General features: G+C 24.8%; 2 protein-coding genes across 3 annotated transcripts in view; one reads left to right on the forward strand and one right to left on the reverse strand.

Moving 5' to 3' along the window:
• LOC112680016 (sex peptide receptor) overlaps positions 1-13455 on the reverse strand; it is a 241958-nt gene that overhangs the window by 173370 nt on the left and 55133 nt on the right. The window lies entirely within an intron of this gene.
• On the forward strand, positions 8896-10847 carry LOC112694655 (dynein regulatory complex subunit 3-like). Its single transcript, XM_025570201.1, has 4 exons — positions 8896-9749; positions 9831-9991; positions 10112-10301; positions 10628-10847. Exons 1-4 carry the CDS (start codon positions 8896-8898, stop codon positions 10845-10847), a joined length of 1425 nt encoding a protein of 474 aa, XP_025425986.1.

The raw sequence follows: 13455 nt of genomic DNA on the forward strand, positions 1-13455 counted from the left end.
GTATAAAAATTTCGCATGTAGGAGTGACAAAAAATTGTTAACCATCGATATATCTTAATTTTGATACATTATATACCTAATATCAATACCATGATATATCAACCTCTATTATATCAATATATTCCGTGGTTTTTCAATAACAATATTTACCGGTTCCGTAATTTTAGGATTGCTGGAAAGAATGTTTTTGGAATTTTCACTGATACGGACATAGTTTTATGGAATAATCAAATAATCATGAACCCAAGTAATTTTTTGTTTCTTGTTTCTTTGATTATTTTCCTTTTTTTCATCTAGCAAGTACTACTAGATCTTCTAGCGATTCGTCTATACTTTCGATCATGCTATTATTTTGGTCAAGCACGATAAAAAAATGTAAAAAACGCGTATAAACTCGATGAGTACTAACGACACTCAACGGACATAGACATTGAATATGGATTGGTATAAATCCAAAGCACTGAAAATAAACGGACGATACTGACAATAAATGGATACGGAACGAACACAGACCAGTAATGTGCGAATGAGCCTTTTTATTTCGATGGTATAACCTTTATTTTATTTTTATTTGCAATGAGGATTCCATAAAATAATAAGGAAAAAATCCCGAAATTTAATACTTATAATAATAATAACCATACAATTTTATGAAGAACATAATGAAGATAATGGTATGAAAAGAAAAATGTAAAAATTACGAGTAAGGTCAAATTGCATTGATAAAAAAAAAAAAGAAAAAAAAGGGCAACTGTCGAATTACACTCACGTCAAAAATATAGTGGTCAAACTGTACTAGGTCCAAGAAAAATATCACCTTTTTAACCTAAGTACAGTTTGATCATTATTTGTATTTTACCTGAGTGAAGTTTGACCAATTTAGTCAAGTAGTACAATTTGACACTTTCCAAATTACATGTATACGAAATTTAAATTGAATACGAATACACTTAGCTAAAATTATTTTAAATGGTCAAGTTGTGTACGATTATATGAAAATTGTTCATTGTAAGTATATATATAAGTAATATAAATGTAAGTATATAAATGATTTTATTAATAGATAATCCATATAATTAATTAAAATTTTAAACCTTAGATATAATACAATTGTTATACATTATATTATATTATATTATATCATAATATAATACTTATTATTATTATTATTATTTTTTTAATTTAAGGCCTCAATAAAAAAACGTATAAGTTGTGAAACATCTATTTACGGACACCCATCAACAAAGAACATACTCTCAGTACCAAATACTTTTAAGTAATCCAAAAAACGTACACATATAAATTAGAGAATTTATCGTCTAATAAATAGAAAAAGATACTGGTAGTTTAATAATAATCGAAATTTTATGGAAAATTTAACTAGAATAGTTATGAAAAAATCTCCTTTGTTGTTATGTCTATATGATTTGTACTTACTTTTATTTCTTAACAAAGTTAACTTTTTATTAGTTTTACTTTAAATGTTTTCTTAAAAATCCCAATATCTATTTTCTCAGTAAGTGGAGGATTTAGTATGGTTAGTAATGAGGTGACTTATGATACCTAATTTATATAAACATTAAAAAAAAAATATATTAAAAAATACCTATTGAAAATTTGAATTATTTATAATTTATTTTATTTTATTAAGAATGATAATGACGAAGATAATGATTAAATATGATATCACAATAATACAAAAACAACAATAAATAAAATACATAAAAGCTAAAAAAAAAAAATTCAAATAAAATAAATAATAACAATAATAATATAATTTGTCTTATAACATATGTCCCTGATGCATATAGTGGAAACTAAAAATTATCCACTGATGTGGACTATGAAGTATTTATGAAAAAGTTACATTATCTTGCTGAATTAATTCTCTATCTTTCTGTCGATTATTAACTATAAGTACGATCTATACATTCATAATACACTATATTTACGTATTATAAAACTGATGTACACTGTACAACTATAGTGACTCTTGAGCTATAAATATAATACAAATGTATCATTATGAGACTGCTATTATAGGTATGTATATTGTACATACCAAAAGTATGATATAATCGTTTTGTGTTCATTTATTTTCAGAATATTATAGAAGTTTAAGAAAATATGTTTGGCAAACGAAAAACTTATTTTGATCCAAGTTTTGATCCATGAAAATGGAGTGTTTTTCGTGGAAATTAAAAAAATATTATCAGTCTTTTATAGGTAATATAATAATTATTTGAAAATATATAATACTATATTTTAATGAATAATGCCTTACAATAAAAAGTAAATAAATGAATAAAAACAGTATATTTAAACTAATAGATAGTTTGCAGTTGATTTCAAAATGTATCATAATATTGTATGTATTTTAATAGGTCTAATGCCTTGAGATAGTTGGCTGAGAGCATTAATCGCATCCAGTAATTAAAATTTATATTTGCATAATATTCACATCATTTTATATAGGTATAGTTAGTGAATTTAAAATTAGAACAAGAATCAGGAACAACTAAAATTAGAAAATCACAGAGATTGATGCGATGGTTAACAAGATTAAGTACAGAGTCGTATAAAATAACTTAAAAGTAATATCGGAATGACTTGTTTTGTTAATAACATGAAACATGACTGATTCTGGTGGCTAGTATACATTTTTAAAATTTTAAAATTAACGAGATGGTGACACCAATTGGTCTAGCATTTTGCAAAATAAACATACATATTAGAAAAATTAAGGGAGTATAATATACAACTACAATGCACTATCATGAATTTTAATGCATTTCTGAAGTATAAAACGATATGAGAAAAATATAAAGTAAATAGAGGATATATTTATATAATTGTAATTTAAAAACAAAAAAAAATATTTTGTTTTAATGCCTATTACTCATGAATGCTGCCAGTAACGAATTGATAAATTGAAAAGCATATGATTTTTAGTTATTCATTGTATAATCAAGTAAGGAAAAGCTCATTTTATAACCTTTTCAGGTTTTTATTAGTGTTGGGAAAAATCCGGATTTACCGAAGTTCGAAAATCCGGATTCATGAAATTCGAAATCCGTAATCCGGATTCGGATACAAATTCGGATTTCAGAATTCAAATTCGGATTTTAACCGAAATCCGGATTTCGGATTTTGAAGCATTAAATTAATATTTTTTTATGGATTCCTTATATTAAAGCCTTGATAAATACAGATTTTTTTTTTTTGTAAAAAATTAATATATTTATAGGAAAACTTTACAGTACAGTGGAAGTATACTATCAAAGTCTGCAATCTTAATTTACTACCATTTTTATGGTACTATAATTTTTATTTTTTAATAACTAAAACTTAATACTGTTCACAAAGTGAAGCGCAAAAATATGTATTACAATTTTAAAGTTCAAATAATTTCAGATTCTGAGTGGAACGATGAATGTTTTTTATTTAAAATAGAAAATGTTCGTTTTTTTATATTAGAATTTATAACGACAAATTTTTATTTTCTGCTTTAGAATACAGAAATCTACAATGTGAAACCCAAATATTCGGATTTTACAGCTTAAAATCCGAAATCCGAAATCCGGATTTTTCGGATTTTTGGAGAATCCGGATTTATTTCACACCACTAGTTTTTATACATAATTTATGAGTGGAAATGAAATATTATTATCAATTACCTTCAAATATAACTATACTATATATATAATATATTTATAATATAACTAACTCAATATGTTCCAAATGATTTAAGTGGTAACTACATAAATTACATGATGTTAAGGTTGGCTTATAATTCATAATACGAAAAAATACATTGTGCCATAGTAAATAAACCTTTTATGTCAACATGCGATTAAATTCAGTTCAATTCCTACAAGTTTCAGTAAAAAATATTATGAGATATCCTAATAAAGTTTATCAGCACATTTTTTTATTGGTACCTATTAAACATACTTAGTTTAATTAGTATTCTTCCTTTTATTTGTAACACAATTTTCTAGTGGTCTTAAGTGAGCGATGTTTTGTTGTGTCATAGTTTAACTAAAACACTAGAATGCTAACTTATCAATTTAATATTTGGCCTACTTTTTACTAAATTGCATTTACAGTTTATTTTTTAATTAGTAATTTTGTTTGAAATATGATATTAAAGCCGAGCGTGTGTAATATATTATATTGTTATGGTATTTAAATACTTATTCAAAATATTATTTAGTTTTAATAAACTGATACAATATGTTAAGTGGTATATATTCATTGATGATAATATGTACCTATATATTTACTCAAATAAATACTAATAAAATACTCACAGGCCATGGTAAAATTGAATCAATTCGTCAACACTCGTAACAATATGTACAAATACAAATACTCTGTTCAAGTACATAAAAAGTTCTATGAACTGCAATACTGTTTTATTAATTATTATAACAAACGAGCACCTATACTAGGGCGCATTAAAACTATACTTAAATAATAAAATACTAGTCGCTCTATTTTCAGATACATTTTACAAGTACATATATTTACAATCGCCATTTAACTAACAACAACCGACCTGAATCCAATATCAGTAATAGATAAAATATAGGTCCATTTATGTATACACATCATTTATCCATACTAAAATAATTGTTAACTTATCACAACACTAAATAGGAACAGTTGCATAAAAAGTTTTAAGGGTCTGATAGTCAAATAATAAGGATGAAGTTGTATAGCAATAGATTAAAATAATCAGTAAAAAATATAATATTAATGCAGATATATTACCGTGGTATTTAGCGATGTAGAACTTTCAATTGTTGATGACCAATTGTTTAAATTGTATAAAATAATAAAATTGAGAAAATACTCATTGAATACTATAAGTGGATGTACAATTTTTACATGCAAGTTTTTTTAATCATATAATACATACTTGTATAGTATATTAATTAATTTGTGAAGTAATAATAATGATAATAATGCAATTGATAACCGTGGTTGAGAAAATCTGATGTGTAACAATGGAACTGTTATATAATTTTTTAACTAACAAAAACTATAAAATAATATACATGTAAAGATAAAATATCTTAATCATCAACAAATATCAATGGCAATACGTTTTCCGTTCATCGGGTAGTTATTGTTGTTTATTGGGAAATATGCTTAATTGTATTTAATGAACGTAAAAGCTTTTATTAACCATGTTTTAAACTTGGAACTCAACTTCTATACTATGTACCTACTGCAAAGATACATACAATAATGCTTAATCATCGATAATAATATAATGATAATTCGTAAACAATTCTATCACTATATTGTATTATGAAAACTAATTAATATTGACATGAAGAAGAACAATAACAAATCACGTCTTATGTACTATTGAATGTCATGTTGATAAACGATTTCAACGATAGTTGAACTTTTAATACTAAATATGTATATAATATATATGTTAAAATCCAACCTTATTCGAAGACAATGATCTCTTGACAGACACAATACTTAGAGAGAATAGGACTCCAACTAACCACGGCCAACTATGAGACTCATAAAAGTGTGATTTTTATTGTTCATTTAAAATCATATCCAACGTATGTAAGCTATTCTGCTTTTACGCACACAAGTTTCCTTAACAATACATGTCCACTCGTTCCTTGGATTTTCATAGATTAGATACGTAGAGGGATTTCGTATTTTAAAAGATAAAACAATTTTTTTTTTTATTCTTTTTTTTTGATTGAAGATAGATGATAATACATATTTAAAAGTTTCGTTTGTATAATACCTCATAAAGTTACTGTAGAATATTTCATAATTTTTTGGTTCCGAAAAGTTGTATGGGTGTGGCTAAAAATCGGTAGTTCACATTACCCTTATTATTTCTACATTTTAACTACGAATTATGTGTCTATATAATACAATATATAATAATAACACGTTATAAAACATATATTTAACGATAAATAGCCCTTGATATATTTAATACGAAATATTTCGAAATGAAGCTTTAAGATTTAATTCAAATTATTTCAATGTACGAATAGAATATAAAAGCTCTAATCTTTTAAAAAATAAAATATATTTTTAAATAAATAATATAATAAAGTAACTGCATAATATTATTAGGTACGTTAAATATCACATTAAAATATAACACAAACGAATTAATATCTCAATAAATGCGTTTCGTCCAAAACTGTAGAGGTCAAAGTAATTTTTTAAAAAAATGAATAATAGTTCTTTTGAAAATAAAATATTTATTTTCTTAAAAATATTACCTGTATCTTTAAGCGTATTTAAAAAATAAAATAATAAAATAAATTAAAAAAAAAATAAAAACCATAATTCTTATAATACTTTAAAGTAATAAAACAATAATTTTTCATCAGGTTTAATTCTTCATAATTCTATATAATTTTATTTATTAACAAAATTGTAGTAATAACTTGAAAAAATATAAGATAATAAACAAATTCAATGGTACGGAAATAAGTCTACAACATTTCAGTAGATGTAACTTAAATTTAAATATATTTACATGCCTAAGAATTACAGAAGACCCTTTGCAAATGTATTAAAATATTCCCGGATTATTGTGGAAACAATAATTAAAATGTTAAAGAAATGAGAAGAGTAAAAAAATAATTATTAATTAATATGAAACTAATTGACTTTTATTTGTCACATAATACGAGTGTACTTCCGAACTACTCAACTGTAACAAAAAGCTCAACTGTGGTTGAAATTAAACATAAAACAACTTACGTTTACTAAATTTAAAATACAGTTCTTTTGACCTTCGTTATCAAAATATAGTTTTCCAAAGATTTCGCAAAAAATTCACCATAGTTGTCTAATCAGTATTTCTGTTTACTATTTCAATCTTGTTAATTCAAACTTAATTATAAATATCTGTGTTATAACTGAAAAACAGTTTTTAGTAACTAATCAATAAGACTTTTGCCACCGTATCAAATATTCTATTAAAGAGATTGATGCTGTCACTTAACGTTCTTTAATATAAAATACATATATTAATTGTACCTATGTATTTATCTGTGCTGTGATAATGATTGATGTTTGCAACTTTTTTTTTTATAAGGGTCGGGGCTGTAAAAATCGATTTTTGTTCCTACATCTATACCTATCGCATTAACGATGGATTTATTATTTTGAAAATATACTTCATTTTTTGTTATGTATTGTTTAAAATTAAGTTCAGTACTCAACCATTTTGATTTAATAAAAAATTCAAATGTTTACCAACGGTTAACAAACAGGATAAAAAAGTTAAAATGAAAGAAAAATAAACACCAATTGGAAAAACTATTATCAAGAAAATATTACACAAATAATTAAATTAAATTTATTTTAAATATTTATCGTATTATTATACATAGATTGAATGAAGCTGATGATTACAAGTTTGAATGAAAATTAATTGTTCTTTCGTTGTTTATAACATTGAAATTTACATATCCTCCATTACATTATGATTTAATGACCGTATTTTTTTAAACGGCAATATTGATCTTCCTGAACATCTATTAAGTTTTATTTTTACAGTCTCTCGACGTATTTCACGTTCTTTAATTACATTTCATATACTTCAATCAAGTATATTATTACAAGTATGTGTGTAAATGCATTATCCGTATAGAAATGTTTTATAGAAATGCTTCATAGAAATTTAATAATATTCACATTCAATTATTTTTAAACCCAAAATCATAATAACTTCTAGTCGTTCGACGTCGACGATATCTTTTAGTTGCAATAAATGCAATTGCAAATGTAAACATATTGTATATATTATACATGCACTTAGCAAACAATTTTTGGAAAATTTTAAACTTTGAAAGTGATACGTTGAAACGGAAATAAACACTGCTTCGTATTTTTATCAATCGATACATAATTATTTTTTAATATTATTGATTCGGTATGTCTAAACAATATAACGTTGGCTTTATGAATATTTTGCTGTTGCAGTTTGATGTAAATAGTACATCAGCAATGACCGTATAAGCCAAATAAGTATTTTAAATAGTTTCAACGGTATTAGGTTGGTTGTTCGTGTATGAAATAAATTTATCAAAAACAGGGATGTCTGTCTAATAGTAGCAAGATAAGGAACAAAATACATGTTGCCAAATATATAGTGGTTAGTTGTCTTATCTTGTTGGTGTTTTGCCCAATGGTCTACTTGTTTGGACTTATAACGGCGTATGGGATCAAATTAAAGTATAATTAACCAAATAAAACAGTAGTACAAATCGGTATAGGTTTAGAGCAAAATAAAGGAATATTTTGTTAAGTCAATTCAAAATTATTTGATGATTTTAATCTATCAATTTAAAAATACATCGTTTCACAAATGTTTTAAACATGCATTAATTGTCTTGAGCTTATCACTGAACTTGTCAATTGAAACAGTTGTACTTGAAAAGTAAATAATCGGAGAACATTTATCACAAGCATTTGAAATAAATATGAAAATATTATATTCTCCAATAATTATAAGAAAATTAAAACGTCGAATAAAAATAAAATGTTTGAATAACTTTTTATTAATTTAAAAATTATAAATAGAAAAATTCAAGTTGATAACTTAATATTTTTTTTATTTTTTTAAAATTTTATTTTATTTTGCTATCTTAACTTTATATTAGTTTTTTAATAATCTATTTTAATGTTTAAATTTAAATTTATTATCTATGTCGGTGAGTTTGAGACTAATGATAACTAAATGCATTCTAAAATAAAATTTACTACTAGTAACTATAGAATTAATAATTTTGGTATACTGTTGATTATAAATAAGATAAACAACGTACATTTAATCATAGTTGTTAGTTTACAAATGAGTTTACGTAATACTGTAAAAGACTTAATATGACAGAAGAAACATCTGAATCAGAAAACAAAGATTGGACGTTTATAACGCCTGCTCTTATCAAAAATGCATATTTAGAACAACATTGTACCAAAGAAGAAATTCGTCTGATAGATTTGAAACCATATTTCAACTGGAGCATGATCACCGATTTGGATTTGAGTTTTTTGAAACTTACTCATATTGAAAACTTAAGTTTAATCACTAACGTAACACGTTTGAAAATGATTCAAAATAATATTAAGCGCATAGAAAACCTAGAAAAGCTCGTAAAAATAGAAAATCTTGACTTGGGGTTTAATGAAATTACTAAAATTGAAAATCTTGAATGTTTAACAGAGTTGAAGAACTTAAATTTGCAAGGAAATAAAATTTCAAAGTTGGAAAACTTAAATGGAAATTCAAAACTATCGTCGATTAATGTAGTCTATAATGAGATAAGCGATATTAACGAAATATTTTATTTGAAGCATTTAAAAAATTTACGAAGTTTGGAAGTGGCAAACAATCTATTTGGAACCAATTACAGGCCGATAATTATAGATCAATTTCCGGATTTAATGTTCATTGATTTTGAAAAAATAACGAACGTGGAACAGTCAACAGATAAATCATTGAAAAATGTTCAGGGTTCACAACATTTAAGAAATGTGAAATATTTCAGCTCCAAGCTCCACCGTGATTCTTTTTTGGACGAAACGGATGGTGAATATTTCGTTAAGTTTTTGTATCAAGGAGATGATGACGGTCAAATATTGAGTAAATGGGACTTAGCGGTGCGGACGGCTTTTGAAAAATATCAAGATGAAATGACCATAAATGCTATAGATTTGTGTGATGCATGTTTGAAAAAGTATGAGATATTGTATTATACAAAACAAAAAAAATAAATAAATATAAATTAATTAATTTTAAAATCAAACATAACTTTTAGTCTTGCAATCAGAGACAAAGTGATTTCAACGTTCAAGTCGACTCACTACAAATTTACCACGAAATGGGTTCAAAAATGTCGCAATAGTGTTGAAGAATTTGTAGAAATTAAAATGAGACTGAATGAGGAATTTATCGATAGTGATTCGTATCCAGATGACGGTTCAATTTTTATTTACAAAAAACTTGATACTTCAAATTATCATTTAATACCAATTATTAGACGACTAACAGACAACTTAAACTACATAAATATGAATATGAACATTTTCATCATAAACTTAATTAAAAAAGTTGAGGACGAACTAGAAAACGAAATTAAAATATTTTTGGAATCATTAACTCCAATATTTGTTAGTATGCGTGAAGTTGAAGATAATTATTCAAAAGTATTGTCTAGAAACGTGAAATCAGCAATGGGAAATCCGAACAGAGTTATACCAGATATGTACATACAGCACTTTAAAGACAAGTAAAATATAAAATCATTTTTGAAAAATATACTTAATAATCATAAATACAAACTAACAACAGTTGTTGCATGAAAGTAAATTAATTTAATAACCTAACTTAAAAGAGGTATTTCTTACCGGAACAATATTTATAATAATTATAGAAATTTATTTCATATTCGTTTGAAATCAAAACTATGAACTATGTATGTAATATATATATATAACTATTTATTTATTTATATATTAATTTTGAAGTATTAAATAATTTACTAATTTTTAATTTTAATTACATTTTTTATTTCATTATCTTTTATCGCTTACACGATATTTCTATGGATTTCAGAATTACATTAATGCAAGCGGCAAATAAAATTGCAGATTATCATTTGGATTTAATTTACAAACGAGAGGCAAAAATTATTAACGATTCAAAAACATGGTTGAAAATCATTGTAGAAGATTTGAAAAATTCCGAAAGAGATAGATACTGGATAGTATTCGAAGAAGTGAAAACACTTCGTGCAAACGAATTACAAAGTTTTAATATGATATATGATATATGATATACAAATATATGATCATATTATTTTCAACAATTATGTATTTATAATTGTTTTATAATAATAATGGAATTATTTTTATCAGTTAACATTTCATCACTGAAAAAAAATTAAAATAATTTCCATCACCATTCATTGGACGTATTCGATTACTATTTTTTTTTCTTTTATTATTATTATTATTATTATTATTATTATTATTATTATTATTATTATTAATATTATTTAATAAGAATAATTTCTAAAAATAATGCAAAATTGTCAGCATAAAATCTTGAAATAATCGCTCATTGTTTTTAAAAATTAAACAATTATTAGATTGTTCATTTTGATGAGATATGATGATAAATGCAATATTCCCATTCGAATTTTTAACATAATATTTCTAAATAGTGAATAACTTTTATATAACTTTTTTCGACATGTTTGTTAAGCGGTAACGACGATGTTAAATAGCAACACTATTACAACGGTTCGAAAACCGAGCACAAAGTTTGTAGATCACGTAAAATATTATTACCAACTTATTTATAAGTTTTTCTCTTGGGATTACGGAGGTAGGAGAGAATACATTTCTGGACAACTATAGAAGTCCGCAACGATGATGTACGCCGCGCTGCTTTGAGAAAATCGGCATGTTTAAACAACAATGAACAGCGTTTAACGATTAAAAGGGTTTCCACTGTTTGTTTTGTCCACGCTGTGTACCAGTTAATGTATTCATGTTTTTTACTATATACTAAATATTATAATACAAGTTGGAAATTATGCAATGTAAATTATACTGCTATTAACGGTAGTTCTATCCAAGATAATACATAGAATTTACAAATGGATTTTTAATTTTAAGTACAACTATCTATCATTCAAGTAACGATAAGATTAAATTAAAATAAATACATTTAATACTTCGATTGCGTTCTTCGACTATAATTATAACATCCATATTTTTAAAGTTATTTTAATAGAAGAGCAACGATAAAATGTTACTGATTTTATTAACCGAGTTATTAATTATTTTACCTCTAGTTTAGATAACGTTAAACTTAATACACTTTACCATTTGATGTGGACGGACCAACGAACAAGAGATAATCCAGAGGTTTTATACGAGCTCTAAATGTCATAGATTTGCATGTAACTCGTGAGCACATTTCTCAAACGTCGATCAACTGATTGCTTGGATGAAAGAAACATTCCTTAAACGTCCGAAACGGATTGTAGTTTTAAACGAAATATATCCTGACCTTACAAATCCACCAAGACCTAAATGTCACCACATACAAAATGGTTAACTAAATCAGTAATATACAATATAACGGGCAAATATTTAAATTTCATACAAAATGCGAAGAATTTAACGAAGACTATCAATAACAGCGTGATGAATAGGCAATATATCCATTGGTGAGAAATTCAAACAGTTGAGTGCCCACTGCAGTAAAGTGAAATTTTGAATTTACACTTGATTAAATAAAATGACGGTAAACGAGGTAATAAAATAGGTGTTTTGTTTCGATAATGTTATAAAATTACCGTTGTTATTTGTACTGTTCTTTATGTAAAAATAAAATTATTTATAAAGTACAATAATAAAAATAAAAAATGGGAAAATGTGAGGGTTAAATATACTCATATTTTGAAAAATGCAATCATGTTTTAACGTATTTTTTTTTTTTTTTTGATGTTTCAAATTAAATATTTATGATTATTTACTATATTTGTATGACTATTGTATTTTTTATTTGATACAACATTAATTATTATTGTTATGGATTTTAATGAAATTTAAAAATTTAAAATGTTAATTTTTTTTTCCGGGAATATGATATTTAGAGAAAAAAATAAAAATGAACACATCATAATTTACTATAGCAATAAACCACAAAACATAATTTTTCATCATGCATATATGTTACTGTGAATGTCACCTAGTGAATTTCGACGTACACCTACTAAGTTGATGAATGTTGAAAAATTAAAATAATATAAACTTGTACTAGTGGATGTTGACATTTACATTAGGACTTTAGTCAGTGTTGACATATGCTACGTATTCACACATAATATTATAGTATAGTAATATAAACAACAATATAAAATAAAAATGATATATTTAGTTATAAATATAAACAATTACTTTTATTAATTATAATTATTATTAGAGCGCGGATTTATATGCCTTAAAAATCTACTAAATATGCGTTAAAAAAATCTTAAATATGCATTAATATATGCACTAAAATGTTTAAATATGCATGCATAAAAAAAAAATACGCACCAAAAATTACATGTATTTTCCATAAAATAATAATAAATTATTATTATAATAATTAATTTAAATGATAACATTTGTTGTAAAAATAATTTTTTTTAATTTCTTGATTCTTGATTTCCTGTCAATTTTTTTGAGTTTTAATCTATAAGAAAAAATCAGAATCAATAATATTAAAAATGTATCTCAAAAGAAATTTACTTAGGTACCTACCTACATTTGAATTGCAATTATTTTAGCAATATTTTCAAATAACATTGATCTACGTTTGTCAGTCAATAAATTTTTATACCTCGAAAATGACCGCTCTACATCTGTTGAAGTGATTGGTGCGTA

The sequence above is a fragment of the Sipha flava genome, unplaced genomic scaffold (genome assembly GCF_003268045.1).
Source record: "Sipha flava isolate LNK unplaced genomic scaffold, YSA_version1 0_pilon_pilon, whole genome shotgun sequence".
In the NCBI taxonomy this organism is placed as follows: domain Eukaryota; kingdom Metazoa; phylum Arthropoda; class Insecta; order Hemiptera; family Aphididae; genus Sipha; species Sipha flava.